At 37.8% G+C, this 19,011-nt stretch overlaps 1 protein-coding gene across 1 annotated transcript; it reads right to left on the bottom strand.

Moving 5' to 3' along the window:
* Positions 1 to 4,997: 4,997 nt before the first annotated feature.
* Positions 4,998 to 18,892, bottom strand: LOC308686582 (uncharacterized protein). The gene is made up of 3 exons (XM_081395013.1): positions 18,836 to 18,892; positions 18,105 to 18,255; positions 4,998 to 6,253 (listed from the first exon to the last, which is right to left on the bottom strand). Exons 2-3 carry the CDS (start codon positions 18,187 to 18,189, stop codon positions 5,259 to 5,261), a joined length of 1,080 nt encoding a protein of 359 aa, XP_081251139.1. The 5' UTR covers positions 18,190 to 18,255; positions 18,836 to 18,892; the 3' UTR covers positions 4,998 to 5,258.
* Positions 18,893 to 19,011: the final 119 nt, after the last annotated feature.

Raw genomic sequence — 19,011 nt, 5'->3', positions numbered from 1 at the left:
AAATGCCAAAGTGTATGGCCCAGTTGGAAATGCTGTCAGAGAGTGAAAATATCTCAGACAGTTCATTATCTGAATGGTCTGAATCAGATGTTTGATTCAGCCTATCACAGCTGCCAACCACAAAACCCTGCTGTATGTCTGCATCTACCTCCATGCCACCTTCCTCCTCACTAAAGACTAGTCCAGTTGCAATTTCTGAACAAGTTGTCAATCTGTTGTCATCTGAAACTCAGTCAAATTTGTGTGGTCATCCCTAATTTGTTTAAGTCGTTTATCTATGTCTACATGGGTCCTCCGTCTTAAGGTGAAGCTGGAGACAGGTACAGTTTTTCTATTCATTTTATCTAAAAGAAACGTTACAGAAACACAAAATACAGATTGCAACCAGTGAGTTGAGGAAAATAAATAAAATTAGTAGTGTTTTCAAAAATAATTATACAGCAGGGCCCGGGGCCAGCGTGAAAGACACTTGGGCCAGTTGCAGGAACTGTCACCTGCCTGATTGGGCCAGTGCTGCATCTTCAAGTTGATCATTTGCAAATTTTTAAGCCTTGACAATTTAAATGCTGTAGTGTGGACCAGTGTCAGTATTTGACAAAATATCTGGCTAAATCAATTTGAAACAGTATTTAATCTTACTTTATTCAGATGTCCGGAAAAGATGAAACTCCAAAAACAGACTGGTGGCACTTTAACGAACTGTAAGCTGCAACAGAACACACACACACACACACACACACACACACACACACACACACACACACACACACACACACACACACACACACAGTATCTTAATATGATATGAAATAATTATCTGAAACAACATTACATGGGGAGGTGGTGGAGAATATATTTGTCATGATGTAAACAAAAATTAACTCAAACTAACCAAACCAGTACAGTGTTAAATGCTGTAGTGTGGACCAGTGTCAGTATTTGACAAAATATCTGGCTAAATCAAGTTGGAACAGTATTTAATCTTACTTTACTCAGATGTCAGGAAAAGATGAAACTCCAAAAACAGACTGGTGGCACTTCAACGAACTGTAAGCTGAAACAGAAAACACACACACACACACACACACACACACACACACACACACACACACAGTATCATATAATATTCATTATTTTTTTGAAACAACATTACATGGGGTGGTGGAACTGTCAAAATGTAAACAAAAATGGACACGTTATACCAGAAATTCAGTGAAAAAAGTAGGTAACGTTAGGCCTAACATGATAATGTCTCACCTGACATTTTACTGGAGGGGAGAAAATACGCGCTCAGGGTTTGATAAAAATCCGGACAGCTAACGTTAATTAAATCACCTTACCTCCCAGAGAGAAAGAATACCATCCAAAGTATCTGTACAAATAAAGCATATTTTAACTATTCTTACCGTGTTCCGTGCTTGTCGACCTGCCGGTTGTAGCTTTTCCACAGTGCGGAGAATAATTCAGTGATGATGGCGACAGTTGAAATATGCGCGTTTGGTCAGCGGGTCCGCCCAGCCTCTGTAGCGAGTCCGCGAGTTGACAGTGCGCTGTCTGGAGGCGGGGCATGTTCTGTGCGCATGGCCGAATTGAGTCTGAAAGAACAGCGGACCTGGCGGCTTGAGGGCGGATCCGCCCCGGAGTCTATTGCTATCAGGATAGTCATTTACTCTAGTTCAATTGTCTGTTTGGGTACACTGATCAGCTGGGACAGATCAGGCAGGTTATTTGTGAATCTATCTATAGTATTTGGGTTAATTGTTCTACCTGGCTGATAATGCGGCGCGACATGGCAAATATCAGCAGTTTGTGGTAGAATATCTATATCAGTAGGACTGGTTTCATGTGATATAATTAAATCGAGTGTATAATTAAAACGATGAGTGGGTCGAGTGACATTTTGCTTGAAGTTTAGTAAATCTGTAAATGCAGCCCCGGCCTAACACATCATTTGTATTATCTACATGCATGTTAAAATCACAGAAAATCAATGCTTTATCGACGTTGACCAATAGGTCTGAGAGAAAATCTGCAAGTTCTTTTAGGAAATCAACATAGGGCCCTGGAGGTCTATACACGGTAGCCAAACAAGAGATAGTAGGGATTTTTTTTCTTACATCCGAGAGTGTAACATTTAGTACAAGCACTTCAAACTAATTAAACCCGTGTCCTGTTTTCTAAGGATCATTAAGAATATCTCTATAGATTGTTGCAACACCGCCACCACGACCAATCAGACGGGGCTCGTGCTATAACAGTAGCCTGGTGGAGTAGACTCATTAAGAACGAAATAATAATTTGGTTTAAGCCAGATTTCAGTCAGGCAGAGTACATCAAAACTATTATCTGTGATCATTTCATTTACAATAACTGCCTTAGGTGTGAGCAATCTGATGTTTGGGAGACCAAGCTTTAGAAATTGTTTTTGTTCACTAATTTTGAGATTTTCAAAACTGTCTGCCGCAGTCTGATTTCGTTCACCCCCGCGTGCAGTGCGACAGCTTCGATGCTCTTGTCACCATTCAGGATTGTGGGTGACATCGAGAACAAGAGCACCTTACCTTTGGCTGAGGTAGCGTGGACGTGCCGGACGATGGAGTCTCCAATGACCACAGCATCGTGTTCCGTCTCACAAAGAGGGGAGAAGCGGTTCTGAGTGGAGATCTCGAAGATCGCGCCTTCCACTGCTGAAACACCCAGGATACATGGTGTGTCGGTACCGGAGTGAATGAGGACTGGGATGATCGAATTCTGGATGCTCGGGCTCTGTGTAGAGAAACACATGGAGTAGAAGAGGTCAGAGTGATAATATTACTTACCACGGACTTGTGAGCATCAGCCCGCGGTGTTTCTAGCACTGATCGCCATTCCTGTAACTCGGCCTGCTTCTCTAGAAGGTCACGGATCTGCTTCTCCAAGGCCTCCAGCTTCAACTGCACTGCGTGTAGCTCAAACATGTCCTCGCCTGCACTCATAGGTAGACACACATCCGATACATTTGCCATAGAACAGATGAACAGTAATTTCTTGAGTGATAAGCGTGTAAACAAGATGAGCAATAGGCGAGACCACGTTAGTGATGCTAGCGGGCTAACACTAGTAGCGGATGCTCGGAGATTTGGATAAAAGTAGAGATATCAAAGCAATCCGATTGTTTTCAATATAGAATATTAGAAAATATTAGTTTATAAAAAGTTTATAAAACTGATATAAAGAAGAAAATCGAGGATTAAGAATCAACTTGATTGAGCTCCAAACTTAAACTATGCGGCAGCAACAAACACAAAGTGATGTAATGAAACTTTTTGTGACGTTGGTTCAACTTTGCTTTTCAGACCAAAGGATAGCTCAAGAAAAATATAAAATATATCCCATTTTCACTAGATAATAAATGTAATGAGTGCCATCGCTGTTTTTAATGATGTGCAACCTGTACATATCAGTTACCATCTCAAAAAAAGAATGTGTTTTAGGGTTTCATGACCCTTTAAGATCTCTTTCCTCACAGATTGGAGGCCCAGAACATGGTCGTTTCTGTGGCTGCCTCACAAGCTGTAGATTCAGATCATGGAATCTGTTGTTGTCTCTGGTTCAGTCTCAGAACGATGTATCTGTTATGTCTCACCTGGTGGGAGGGAGACTTAGAACTATCTGTTGCTGTAACGGGCCGCAGGCTCAGAATGTAGTTGAATCTGTTACGGTCTCAGCCTTGCAGGCCGGGACTCAGAACTTGGTTGATCTTTTTCTGTCTATCCCCTTACAGGACATACTCAGAACAAGAAGTGTATGTTGAAAGGATACCATTATCCCTTTCTGATGAGGAGATTGCAATTTGGCCCCTCTTCATCCCAGTGCTGCAATTGGCTGTGGGCATTAGAGGGCCCACCGTTCTTTCCCCTGTGGAACTCATTTGCATTTATAAAACAAACAGCTGGACATCTTTAAGTGTCTTTATTTACCAATACATTCATTTATTTGTACATTAATAGCTGAATTTGTGTAAGCTGTTGCGCTCCAAATAGCTGTCACTGAGAATACTTATTTCTCTGTACAAGTATGAAATGGATGTGTGTAGTTTACATCAGTTTTAAGGTTTTGAATGGATTTGGATAAATAATTGTGGTCTCTCTTTGTTTCACCTACTCCTGCTATATCTGGAGGTTGTGAGGAATTTTTATGGCGTTTCATGTCTAAACTTTGAGGATTAGTCTCAAGGTGGGTGAAGGGCAGAAACTGTGTGTGAAACAATGAGAAGTCCTGTCCTTCCTGGGCTTAGTATCGAAGGTCTTCTTTTCCTCTAAGAGGTGTCTGGTTCTAGTCCTTGCATCTTTTTTCTGATGGCGTCAGACAGCTTGTTTGTGTTAGTCCACCAAGATCCAATTAAAATGTTGCATTTTGTCCACTGTTGTGTCAGTTTCACTTTCAATTAGAAGCTCTCATCAAAAGAAGGTAGAGCCCCAGAGAACAACCACCTATTGCATAATCACCACAAACCAATAGCAGATGACCTGCCAGTTCAACTTTTTTTCACCTGCAATTTAAATAATCACTTATGTATTCATTCTTAAGAAAGACTATTCAATTTTGCTCTGTGTAATATCCCATGTGAGCCTAGTGACAATAAATATAAAATATATGCAAAGTTTTTCAGATGAACTTATCCTATTCATTATTGAAACAAAAAAGATACTGTCACTGTCAGGTTAGATAGTAAAACAAAGTGCTTAGAACTATTATATGTAAAAATGTCACCATTAAAACCAAAGGATCATTCTGAAGACCTAAAATGTCAGAACCAAGGTGACAAATGTGAACAGCACATTCTAGGGCCCAGTTTATGGCTGGGCCCCTCTCTGTCCTTAATATGTAAAACTGCTTGCTTTAAAGCAAACTATTGTTTAAAGTGTTATTTAAATAAATGTGATGTGACTTGACCAGAGGGCCAAATTGCAGAGCTGGTGCAAACATATCACAGATCTATAATAAGATACATTCACAACTGCTTCACAATGTTTATTTTGTTATTAAAAGGAAAATGTGCATCACATATTTATATATTCATCTAAACGGGTGTTAGCAAAGTCTGTTACTCAGGTATTTGAACTTCTTTTTACACCAAAGAAAAAAACGGTTATATCAGGGCCTTAAGAGCAGGCAAAAAGCCTCAAGGTTTCCTTTGTTTCTGTTCCTTTGTTCACCTTTCCACAGTGAAACTCCTTTCACACTGATGAAATATAAAACAGTAAAAAACTGTTCTCTCATAAGTGAATCCTCATGTGGTACTTTAGGGTTACTTTATATTGGAAACACATTCCACAGTGCCCACATATAAACGGCTTCTCTCCAGTGTGAATTCTCATGTGCCTATTAAGGATTCCTTTTCGGTTGAAACCTTTCCCACATTGTTGGCAGGTGAAAGGCCTCTCTCCAGTGTGAATTCTTATGTGGTCTTCAAAGTGTCCTTTTTGATTGAAACTTTTTTCACACTGAGGGCATGTGTAAATCTTCTCTTCAGAGTGAGCTCTCATGTGGACTTCAAAGTGTCCTTTTTGATTGAAACTCTTTTCACACTGAGGGCATGTGTAAAGCTTCTCTTCAGAGTGAACTCTCATCATGTGGACTTTAAGGTTTTCATGTTGATCAAAACTCTTTCCACATTGAAGGCATGTGTAAGGCTTTTCTTGAGTATGAATTTTCATGTGGCTGTTAAGGCTTCCTTTTACAGTGAAACTCATTCCACACTGTTGGCAGGTGAAAAGGCTCTTTTTAGTGTGAATTCTCATGTGGCAATTAAGGTTTCCTTTTCGATTGAAACTTTTTCCACACTGTTGGCAGGTGTAAGGCTTTTCTCCAGAGTGAACTTTCATGTGGTCTGCAAGGTTTCCATGTTGACTGAACCTCTTTCCACACTGTTGGCAGGTGTAAGGCTTCTCTCCAGTGTGAATTCTCACATGTCTGTTAAGGCTTCCTTTTTGAGTAAACTTGTTTCCACAATGTTGACAGGTGTAAGGGCTCTCTCCAGTATGAATTCTCATGTGTTCTTCAAAGTGTCCTTTTAGATTAAAACTCTTTCCACACTGTGGGCATGTGTAAGGTTTTTCTCCATTGTGAATTGTCATGTGAACTTTAAGTTTCCCATGTTTATCAAAACAAAAAGATTTTACTCCAGTTATGAAATCATGATGATCCTCATATTTATATTTTTCTTCATTTTTCTTCAGTTCTTGACTCTTTTCTTTCAGTGCCATCATGTCTAAGGTGAAAAAGACCCAAGTTAATCCTGGTATAATGGCACAAAGAAACAGACAAACATTTAGACATGTAAAGCATCAAAACCAACATATAACTAGATCCTATACCCATTAAGCTCCTGAAATATGTTACATGTATTCTGACAACCCCTTCTCAATATTACTAACTTTTCACTTTCTTCAGGACAAATCCCAAAAACTTTCAAGCTGGCAGTTAAACCCTTAAAAAAGATTGACCCAGGAGAGCTGATTAATTTTAGACTCATCTCAATCTCCCATTTACTACATCTTCTAGGGTTTAAACCAAGGGGCAACATTCTAATCTGAAAAATGACGCCTACCCGGAAGTGCAAAAAACTGCAATACATTGAAAATCCGCTAGAGCGAGGTCTCAAAAGGGAGCAAATGTCCATAGACCCCATGTTAAAATGTCCGTTTTCACAGCATAAATTCATGTTTTACAGGTTGGTCCCATGGACTTTTATTGTATTTTTCGATAGGTTCCGAGTGCCTGACAACTGTGAGGGGGGTGAATTTTTTTCTAACTCGTTAGTTTAGATCGTATTTAGATATAAAATGTATGACAAATAAGGGCTTGGTTAACTTTGATTGACAGCTTGATTGACAGCTGATAACGAGCATAGGCTGCGCCAAGGAGAATGACAACATAAGAAGCGCCATTTTTTAATTTACAGTTGAAATATAATACTACTGTTTTTGTATCTTGAAATGTAGTTTTACGAGTTTTTCAGGCGAGAATGTAGTTGTTTAAAGCTCAAATCTGTGGTTTATTTATAAAGATTTATGAAAATTGTATCCAGTTGTGAGATCCAGCGATGACCGGGCGCTCGGCGCTCATGTACCCCGCCTGGAACAGCCTTTCCTCGGCTAGTCCCTCTGACGTTTGCCGCTGACTCTGGCGTCTCTGTAGTGGTTAAACATGAGATATAATTCGTCTTGTGTATATCTAACGGGCGATTTTTGGTCTCGTGAATCTATCATTTGGTCCCTGGCCAATCGTTTTGGCTGAGGGCTAAGTGAAGTTTCATAACTTTATAAGCAATTTAACTTTACCATTGTATGGTTAGACTAGAGCGCTGACTTTGTATGTTTGACTGAATTGTTTGCTTTATTTGTATAGCTTCTTGTACCATTTACTTATACTTTTATAATGGCTAATATTGATAAAACTGAAATTTAACAAAAAGAGACTGGGTTGAGTTTTGTCATTTTAAATTGTAATACAACGAAGATGGTCTGTAATGTTGTGTACTGCAACATATGTTGTTTAGTACAAATGCACATATTGCCTGGACCATATTAAAATGTTTAATATTTTTATATAATATTTAATCGAAAAGAGGCAGGGTTGTGTTTTATATTTCGTTTTGTTATAAATAGGATATGCAGTGAATATAATCAATACGCATTGCCTGAACCACATTTGTGTGGCTCCAATGTTTAAGATATCTTTAAATGAAAACGAAAAGAGCCAGTGTGGTGTTTTATAACATATTTCGTTTTATTGTTGCCTAAAATATACATACAGAGATAACCGGAGTAGCAGAGCGAGTGGAGTGACGCAGAATAACCGGACTCGCGTCCTAGGGAGTCATTCTCCAGAGTCGGACTTGGCAATTAAGTCCGAACTTTGCGTACTTGCTATCGAGAAACGCCTAATGTCGGCGCTTGGCTTCTTGTGACAAACACGCCGAGAAGCAAGAACTAGATCTGCTGTAATGTCATCCAGTGTTGTTTATGTTGCTTTCTTCACGCGAAAATGTCATCGCTCCAGTCTCACACAAAGCCCGCCCTTTTACCCATATATGGATTGGCCAGAAGGTGGGCGGGGTTAGGATTTCCCGAGATTTTCCAAGATGGCCCCGCCCATACCCCCCATAAACGGCTTCAAACCCGTTCTTCAGAAAGTCTATGGGTGACGTCACAGACGCTTTGTCCATATTTTTTACAGTCTATGGTTTAAACGCAATAACATTAAAGGGAAAAGAAAAGAGACTAAACTCCCTGCTCAACCATCAGACCAAAAACTCATCACACAGTAGTTCCATGTAATGATTTATTAAAAGATAACAACATTTTTTGTCAGAGAGGAAGCAGCAAATGTTTGTTATAACTTCTGAATGATCCATCATGTTGATCATGTTGGTCCAAACATCGCTGGAGTTACAATTCCCCAATCGACTGAACCTAAAAGCAAAACACTTAGGCGGTGGGCCAAGTCCGTCTATCTCGTTTAGTTTTTGATTTGACAGTTACCCAGCAGCTGTCTGGCTCAATTTTTTTATTTGTCTGTATGAATAATTCACAAAAAGATTACCGATTGTTTCCAACGCCAATTGTTGCACATTAAAGTATAAAAATAGATTTCATTTCGCTAGCTGATCACAAACGTTGGCCGGAGTGAGATCCAATCAACGCTTGTGTTGTTACCTTGTTGAACTGATTTGGCCAATCACGTTATTCGTTGAACCGGCGTCGCGTCAGTCTGAAGCCAAATCCATGAGTCTACAACCCAACCTGAAGAGACCGGTGTGTCTCGGCAAGACAACGTCAAGGTAAGATTTGTTTTACAATGATTATACACCCCTATATCTTAATGCTTTTCATATAAGTTGTATTTAAGACTGCAAGCTATAATTCGCCGTGAATATATGCGTTGTCGTTGATGAGAACAGTAACGTTAGCCACGTAGCCCAAAAGCCAAAAATGTCATCAGCGTAAGATTGTGCGCACATGCGTCTCCTCCCCGAAATAACCATACAGGTGCTGGTCATAAAATTACAATATCATCAAAAAGTTGATTTATTTCAAGAATTCAACTTAACAGGTGAAACTAATATATTATATAGACTCATTACATGCAAAATGAGATATTTCAAGCCTTTATTTGTTATAATTTTGATGATTATGGTTTACAGCTAATGAAACCCACAAAATCAAAATCCCAGAAAATTAGAATATTACATGAAATCACACAGTAATTACACAGTGATACCATGGTCATTGAAGCAGGTTTTGGTTCTTTTGGCAGTGTGGGCAGGTGCAAATCCTGCTGGAAAATGAAGTCAGCATCTCCATAAAGCTTGTCTGCTGAAGGAAGCATGAAGTGCTCTGGACATGTCCTGGTAGACGGCTGCGTTGAGTTGACAGCACAGTGGACCAACACCAGCCGATGACATGGCTCCCCAAACCAACACAGACTGTGGAAACTTCACACTGGACTTCAAGCATCTTGGATTGTGTGCCTCTCCATTCTTCCTCCAGACTCTGGGACCTTGGTTTCCAAATGAGATGCAAAATTTGCTCTCATCAGAAAAGAGGACTTTGGTCCACTGTGCTTTATTAAATCCAGAGTCAGCGCAGCCGTCTACCAGGACATTTTCAGAGCACTTCATGCTTCCTTCATTTTTCAGCAGGATTTGTACCGGCCCACACTGCCAAAAGAACCAAAACCTGGTTCAATGACCAGGTGACCAGGGGTCACTGTGTAATTACTGTGTGATTTCATGTAATATTCTAATTTTCTGGGATTTTGATTTTGTGGGTTTCATAAGCTGTAAACTATAATCATCAAAATTATAACAAATAAAGGCTTGAAATATCTCACTTTGCATGTAATGAGTCTATATAATATATTAGTTTCACCTGTTAAGTTGAATTCTTGAAATAAATCAACTTTTTGATGATATTCTAATTTTATGACCAGCACCTGTATATGGAGTTTACAACGCCTAGTTTTACTATGCATATCCTCATCTGCATATCATTTGCATATGATTATTCATTCACGTGAAAACATGTTTAACGGTACCAGACATTAGGAAAATATGACATACGGATGTGCCGTTACATTTCATTAATAAAAATAATTTAGTAGCCTATCCTTGCCTTGTGAGTGAAAAATGAATAAATCAAATAGTGTAAAATACATTTCAGAGAAAGTTTTTCTCAATCTTTTCCACTGGCCAAATAGTATTTTGAATTGATTTATATTTTTAATGAAAACAGATAGACCTTGTTGTGCATTATTTGCACAAAACCATTTTCTCAGGCAATCTGCTATTATCATGATAAGCAATTAGTTAAAACATTAAAACACAGCATGCCAGAGGAAAAAGTGTTCAAAAGCATCGCATCCACAACAAATATTTATATTTATTGAATATAAAAATGTTGTAACTTCTCAGTAAATATTTCATGTAGTTAAAGTGCTTAACACCATTAATGAGAATGGCATATTTAATCTAAATGTTTATATCAGAAGTAAAACATATAGTTTAATTCATTATTTTATTTATTTAAACTGTTATTGTGAACATACACTGTATTTATGATTAGGACTCATAATAAAGATTTACATTTGAGGCTAAATGGATAAAACACCTCATTTTTACCTCAGTATTACTGAACTACATTACTAAAATTACATTTTTAATGATTAAAGCAAAATTTTAATTTCAAGAACGCAGCTTCCTGGTCACTGACAAAGATTACTTTGCCTCCGCTGTAGAATCTGTGTTCATTAGTTACTATTGGTTGTCAAGGAAACGGGAGGTTTTCTAACGTTATGATTAGTACTCCTGCTTATTTGCCGGTTTAAAAAAGTAAGAGTTTGTAAGGACATTTTGCGTCAAATGTGCATACAACAAAGTTGGAAACAATGTCTGTAGTACTTATACAATTTTATTACATGACCTCAGCAAAAACAAACGTACACAGCTGTGAGGTAAGTATTAAATTCGTAATTTCGAGGTCCGGCCCACCGCCTAACTCACCCCAAATTCTGAATACCAATTCAGCAGCACCTCAGACAGGCAGAAAATATTTACAACATTCTCCTCTCTATTCTGCCCCCCTCCACCTCTTATCTGACTGCTGATGACTTTGCCAGCTAATTCACCAATAATGTGGCAACCATCACTTTACCCACAGCCAACCATCACCCACTCTCATTCCACACTTCTCTTCCTTTTCTCCCCTCACAGAAAACAAGTTCTCCAAAGTTTCACTGACATTACTAACTGTTCTGACTCATATCATTAACATAATCCATATTACTGTCAAATTTCCCACCACATTTAAGGAGGCTCGGGTAACCCAATTTCCCAAAAAACCTACACTCAACACTAAAGCAGTTGAATCCTACCGACCAGACTCAACTTGTGTGTCAGAAAGATATGTGTTCAATCAGCTCTTTGCTTTCCTCACAGAATGACCTACTTGACAACTAGTCTGGCTGCAAACCCATACACAAAAGAAATATATTTGAAATATATTTTCAGAATATATTTTGGAATATATGCAAATATTTGAAATTGGCCCAAAACATATATTTTAGTTAAATATATGTAAATATATTTATATGTAAATATATTTACTAACAACATATATGTTCATATATGTTTTAACTTGAGCAAATTGTTTCATTTGAAATATATTTTTAAATTTAAAAAGTCAACATTTTCACAAACAAACAACACATTTTCAAGTTATTTTTTAGATAGACCACTTCAGCCATGGATATGGATATGGACATGGGAGAGCAGTGCTCTACCACTTCCCCCACCCACATTTTTCCTGCTAGTCGGGGATCGAACCGGCAACCCTTCGGTTAAAAGCCAGAAGCCCTAACCAGTAGGCCACAGCTGCCCCTTTACTAACTTTATTGGCCTAAAATGACAATTTTATGTACGAAATAACACACAGAATGCAGAGTTTTTTCCCCCTATTTTTACAGAATTGAATACAGTTATTTAATAGTGTGTATATGCAGTGTTAGACACTGAGTTCTATCTATTGTTTAAGTTTACTTCACTGTTGGAGTGTCACTGTTATACTTGCATCATAAATATTGTGCATATTTTCAATATTTAAATGACTTCAGGAAAGATGTCAATAAAACACAACAATAAATCTAATAATTGCACTTAGTGTTAGGTACGTGCCACCTAATATGGCCTAATAGTCCTAGGAAAGCAACTATCTGTCATTTTACATTGCAGTCATTTAAATGTAAGTACAGTATTTATTATAGCTGTGTGTCATAATACAGTAATGAAATATGGTAGCCTACTGTTGTGTATAGGGGAAAAGGTAGAGGAATTACTATGATCAAAATACATTTTCGACCCTTCTTTAGCAAGCTAAACATTTTATGACCATATATTTTGTCATATATTTTACATTACATGTTATAAATGTAAATATATTTCACACTTATCATATATTTTTGTTATATTTCAGAATATATTTCAAAATGATAAATATAAGTGAACAACAATGCAAATATATTTCAATGTATTTGGAATATATGGCACATATATTTTGGACACTTTAAAATATATTTAAATTTTTTTTTTTTTCTGTATGGGAAACCAGACACTTAATGGAGACCACCCTGCTGACCATAGATGAAACTCTTCGGGCTTGCAAAAGCCAACTCCAAATCATCTGTCCTTATGCTAATTGGACCTGTCTGACCACCAGATCCTGTGTTTTACAACATCAGGAAGATCAGACCCTTCCTGCCAGAATAGAGTGGTGCAGGTATGATGTCACTTTGTAGGCCAACCGGCAGTTAGTATCACACTGGTTCCCTCGACAAAATTCCCTAAAATTTTTCCATATGCTTTTGGATTATCGCAAAAAAACAAGCTCTATGATCAACAAAACTTTATGATACTTACACGTTATGTCCATCAAGATAATTTTCACATATGAACACAACTTTTATCAATTTTTAAGCCTAAATGCAGTCGCCAGAAGTAAAAAGCTAAAGGTGGGCTATAAACGAACTACACTACAGTCCCACAACTTCAACATCACTATCACTAAACTTCCAACAACTCTTTCAGTTATCTAAAAACATTTCCCAGAACTTTTGAGTCAGAATAGTTTATGCTCTTATAAACTATTCTAACTCCAACGTTCTGGGAAAATGTTTTTAGATAACTGAAAGAGTTGTCGGAAGTTTAGTAATAGTGACGTTGAAGTTGTGGGACTGTGGTGTAAGCATAATGTAGTTCGTAAGCATAATGAGGCTGTAAAAGCGGACTGAGCTTACCTTTTCAGCGTGTTGTTGTTTAATCTCCTCGACAGCCTCTGTAGTCCCATTTACCACTTGTTAGCAGCCGCCTTTTACAAGACACGTAACAGATTTTAAAAAAATCACGACTGGGGTAATATTGATGTATTTTATGTCGTAGAATAAAACGTGAAAGTGACTTGATGAGCTTATGTACACTACAGACCTTATTTCAGCCATTTAACCAAAATCCCATTTAAAAACCCCATTGACTTTTGGGATGATGGAACCGGAAGTGCTAAAATGCTAACTCGCTTCTACATTTTGGCCTACAAAGTGATGTCATACCTTCACCACTCTAATCAAGGCACAGCTCATCATTCAAGCTCTTGTCATTTAAAGACTGGACTATTGCAATGTACACAGCCAGTGTGACTAAGCCTCTGCAGATTCAGATGATCCAGAACACAGCAGCACATCTGGTCTTCAATCAGCCAAAGAGAACCCACATCACTCCCCTCCTGATCTCACCCCACTGGCTCCCAGTTGCAGCCAGAATTAAATTTAAGGTTTTGACGCTGGCTTTCAGGACTGCCACTGGAACTGCACCTCAATTCATTCCCACAAGTATATAATACCAGCTAATAACCTTGTGGTGTTGACAGCAATCGTTCCTCTGATAATCACATTTGCAGTCTTTATAGACGAGCCTGCATCTATGTGGATAATAATACTACCAGTAAAGCTGCTTTAAAACTGTGTAATGTGTGTCTACAATTTTTTTTACTGATTTGATATCAAACAACTATTTATTATTATTGTATATTGTAATATATCTAATATATGGGCAAAATCACACAAGAAGGCCGAGTAGCGCAGGTAATCACAAACGTGCTGATATAGAGCCATATCGTGTGACTTTAATATGTTGTTGTACTGTATATCAAAATAACTCACATATGATGCATTTGCTTAAATTCCAAAATTTATCAAAAACTTGATAATTTTATTATAGAAAATACAGTGTAAGTGCAAACGGTGCTTTCGTGTAAAGTTGTGATTATGTTGTCCATCTATTTAATTAACCTCATACAGGATGTGAGTTAATTAATCCTCTATCAAAGCGCTTCAGTGTTCATTCATTCTTCTGCTTTAACTTGTGCAGCTCAAACAGCAATGCATGACATGGCAATACGCTGCTTTTAACCCTCCTATTACCTTTGGGGTCAATTTGACCCCATTCGGTGTTTAACGTCTCTAAATACATACTTTAAAACAATTTTTTTGCTTCATATTTAAAGACTTTTCCTAATTTAATGGGGACAACTGGATAAACATAAAATTAACATGATGATAGATTTTCAATGTTCTGTACGTACTTTTGTAGCATCGGTGTTCTTTGGGGTCAATTTGACCCCAGGATCATTTTGTTGTATAAAACATATAAGAAATATATATTTTTTTGTTGTTCACACATTTGTGATTAGGCACAAATCCCACATTTATTTTGGATGATATTGAGGTCATTATAAGTTGAGATTTTATGATCTTCAAAAACCTTCCCTCTGCTTTATGGCCCTAACCTGACATTACCGTATAGGCCTACTTGAGGTATTGCGAGAACCACTGATTGTTCGCATGATATTGTGAAGGGGGGAATCATAATTCTCACAAGAAATTAGATATTTCCAGTGCCAATTATATATTTCCAGGGAAGAGAAAACATAATTCTTGCAAGAACTTTGATATTTTGTGCCGTGGGGGAGGGGAAAACATAATATAGCGGAGGAGCAAATGTATGAAAGCTTCCACAGAAGCCTTATAAACTATTTCTCTTTGTGCTTTGTGAGCTCTCTCTTTATGCTCTTTCTCAATTGAAAATTACCTCTTAGCAAAGAAGACCCTTCTCTCCAATAAAAACATCAAAGATTGGCTGAAATTCTGCAGGAAGTACAAGAATTGGACCGCAGAAGACTGGTGCAAAGTTAATGTATCTGATTAGAACATCTAGAAAATTGATTGTCCAGAGAAGAAAAGGTGAACGCTACCATGAGTCCTGTGTCGTGCGAACAGTGAGGCATCCTGAGACTATCAATGGGAGTGTCATATTGACCCCAAACCTATCCTTGATAAAATATATTGTATTATATAATAAATAAAAAGCTATTAAAACACCAAATATATATCATTTTTTTCATTTTAGATCAATCAGTGACATTTTATAGTGATTTGCTAATTTGTCCATAGCCGTGCAGTAGGTATTCTGGATGTATAAGTGGTGGGGGTGGGGGTGGGGGTGGGGGGTTGGTGGTGTTTTATTTAAAGGGCTATTTAAGTAGTCAACAAAGAAACATAAAGTACCTGACTTAAAACTTTGGGGAAAAAATCTAATTGTGGGGGTTTAAATAGCTGGGGTCAAATTGACCCCAGTGGGTAAAAGATGTTGGTAGATTTGAGGGTAACAGGAGGGTTAAGAACGTTACGATTGCACATTTTATTAGTACTTTAAGAATGACAGCATTCGTAACAGAGCCATATTTCTTGATATGCGTCAATGTGTGACAGCAGGACGTGTGTGCAGAGCTCTGCTTCACTCCCTGCAGGGAGTAATATATATCCGTGCAGCGCAAGATGAATTCAGTTTATTGACACCTCGGGGAAACACAGAAACATGCATAAAGCACAGGATTTTAAGTGCAATAAGGGTGCCTGGGTTCAGACCTAAAGTGTGCGCACAGATTGATAGCATAATTGATCATTTGATTGTTGCAAACAATGTTGAAACGCAATGTTCACTGTGGTATGTACTTTTTTTTTTTTTAATAAAAGGATAAAAAAGGGTAAAAAAGCAGGGCAGAAACACACTGGTCATATTGGATCGACTATATTTGATCAGACTTGGATCAGACAGCAATGTCTAAACGTGCAAGTATCATAAAGTTTTGTTGATCACAGAGCTTGTATTTTGCCAAAAACCCTATGGAAAAATGCTTTTTTTTGTCAAGGGAACCACTCTATTGATGGCAGCATTAGTATTTGTCTCGTCATGTGATCTCAATATGTTTGTTGACATGAGGCAACCTGCTCCATGTAGGGGTGTGCGATATCACAATTTTTGTGCATCATACAATATCGTAGTATCGTGCTACAGTGCATTCTATCAGTTGCAGTTCTGGCGCCTCCGTCTCAGCATACTGTACAACTCGACGTACATTAACATCACACACTAACGCAGAGGTATAGTTGCACTCATGGGACACTGCAATTCACAAAAGTTAATCATTTAAATGTACTTTAAAGCCTTGCTGGCTAAACATTTCATTCTCGTGCTGATGCGCTGTTCTAACGTGCGCTTTTCTGAGCGCGTACACCCAAAGCACATTGACCTGTCTAACAGCGCCTGGTTACTGGACTCGAAAAAATCTTATGGCGCTAATACTGGCAAATGCTCACAAGATTTACATAAACACAGTTGGTTATGTCTAAAGTGAAAGCAAACATTTGAGATAAATTCGGGTGCGTGTGTGTCATATGCGTGTATATTAGCTGCATGCCAGTGTTAAAGTGACAGTGGCCTTATAGTAATATGCTGCCGCTTGTGCGGGGGCGTAGCAGCCATTATAAAAGTGGGGGGAACAAAAGCTGTATGGTGATGTGACCCAAAGGTGATGTTCATAATAATAAATTCAATTTGACGTTGACTTAACGTTGGATTTTGGTTACTCAAAAAACAACAAAATCTCAACGTCAGCTGACTGGTATTGGACATCAATTTATCATTGACATTAGATGTTGAATTTGGAAATTTCAATTTACATTGAATTTTGGTCACCCGGCTTCGCAACCGAAATTTAACCAAATATCAACGTCTTATGATGTTGTGTGCCTGCTGGGAATAATCTGTTATGTCTCATTTAACAGACGCTTTTATCCAAAGCGACAAGTAGGAGAGCATTTAACACACACTCGGCACAATCCGGCGCGACGTGACGAGGTCCATACGGTTTGTCTTACTGCGTTACAGTAGGTTAAATCATAACAAGGAAACTGTACGCGTGATTCATGTCATCGCGACATACTGTAACACATACTTACAGTGTGTGTTTGAAAAAAAGATGTAATCGTCTTCTGCTTTTTTCTAGGGTGCATTTTACCCCAGACGGCCAAGCAGCAAAGTGACTAAATGAACGAAAATTCGCAAGAGCAACAAGAGATTTGAAGCTCATGGCAGACACGCCCAGGAGATGATTCGCGCTGTGATTGGCTGAATGTTAGTTCACTCAAGTCTAAGTAACAAATAAGAGAACACGGGCGGAAATATTGGCGCTGGGTCCAAAAAAACGCGGGGGACAGAATCACCTGTTTCTAAAAATGCGGGGGACGTGTTTCTAAAAAAATTTTATATTATGTTGTGTATGTAATGTATCTTTGTTCTTATTTTTTTAATAACAAAGAAAATAATGACAAAAGGTTTTTATCTTTGGCACTTTGGCTTAAATGTCTGCCATTATTTTAGTTTGTTACATTGTAAGGTTTTGTTTTTAAAATAGGGACATTAGTTTGGCTGTAATACCCAGTCACTTGCAAAATAGTAAAACCAACATGAAAAAGAATTGTGATAAAATCTGAATTGTGATTTTCCTGAAAAAAATATTGTGATATATTTTTGCCACATGGCCCCCACCCCCTAGCTCCATGTCAAATAAAACCACTTTAATTAAGACACACATATTACATTCTTCAAAAAAATATGAATTTCTGTATAGATGGACAATTTAATAAGGATGGGCTTTGAGAATGAAACAAACCTGTTTGTTCCTCAGTATCTTCTTGTTTCACACTAAATGTTTCTTCAATCTTCATTTCTTCACTCTCCTCTTTAATAAATGCCATCTTTATAATAATGGTGTCACATGGATCTCAGTCACTTCACCAGGAGTTTTTCTGTGTGCTTGGACACTGTTATGATTAAGATGAGAATAATTAACAGAAAGAAAAATACATTCAAACTAAATCTCTGTGTGTGTCTCAATCAGCTCTAGTTCAGTAGTTCAGTAAGAGAGTCAGTCAGAGTGAGAGTTAATGGACTGATTAGCCAAACAAACACAAAATAAAAAACTAGCACGACAAATAAAAGAACACAAATTTTACATACACTTTAAATTTGTTTTAACGTTTTTGAATGATCAGTATATTGTATTTAATAGATTCAACAACATTTGCAGTTGGCTTGTTAAAGTTGTCATTACACGTTTGTTTTACATTTAGCTTACACTGTTTTGACAAGCATCGTCAGCGCGCGGTGATTCGATCAATAATAATAATAATTTGCTGCCAAATAACTTAGTTGATAGAAGAAATGAGACGCACCTTTTCTGTTACAAATGCATGGATGCACTTTACTCACAAAACGTTCATTAATGGTATTTATTACATTATTACACTGCTACATTCAGTAATAATACATTCCACAGCTCTCTATAAAACTGTCTGTACGGTTTATTGATTTTAAACACTATAAATGGTTAAAAACACAAACCTTTCTTCAACCGAATCACAGACGCAACCGTATGACGTCACATCTCCAGACCAAAATAAAAGTCCTTTTCAGACGCTAAAAATAATAGAAATTCACATTAAGAAAACGCATTTAAATTATAAGATCAGTGATTCATTTAAGGTTGAATCACAGATTCTTTGACAAATTTTCAAAAG

Source organism: Scardinius erythrophthalmus (assembly GCF_964197995.2).
Source record: "Scardinius erythrophthalmus genome assembly, contig: HAP1_SCAFFOLD_461, whole genome shotgun sequence".
Lineage (NCBI taxonomy): Eukaryota > Metazoa > Chordata > Actinopteri > Cypriniformes > Leuciscidae > Scardinius > Scardinius erythrophthalmus.
The sequence above is the reverse complement of the archived record's forward strand: the minus strand, read 5'-3'. Positions and strand labels throughout refer to the sequence as shown.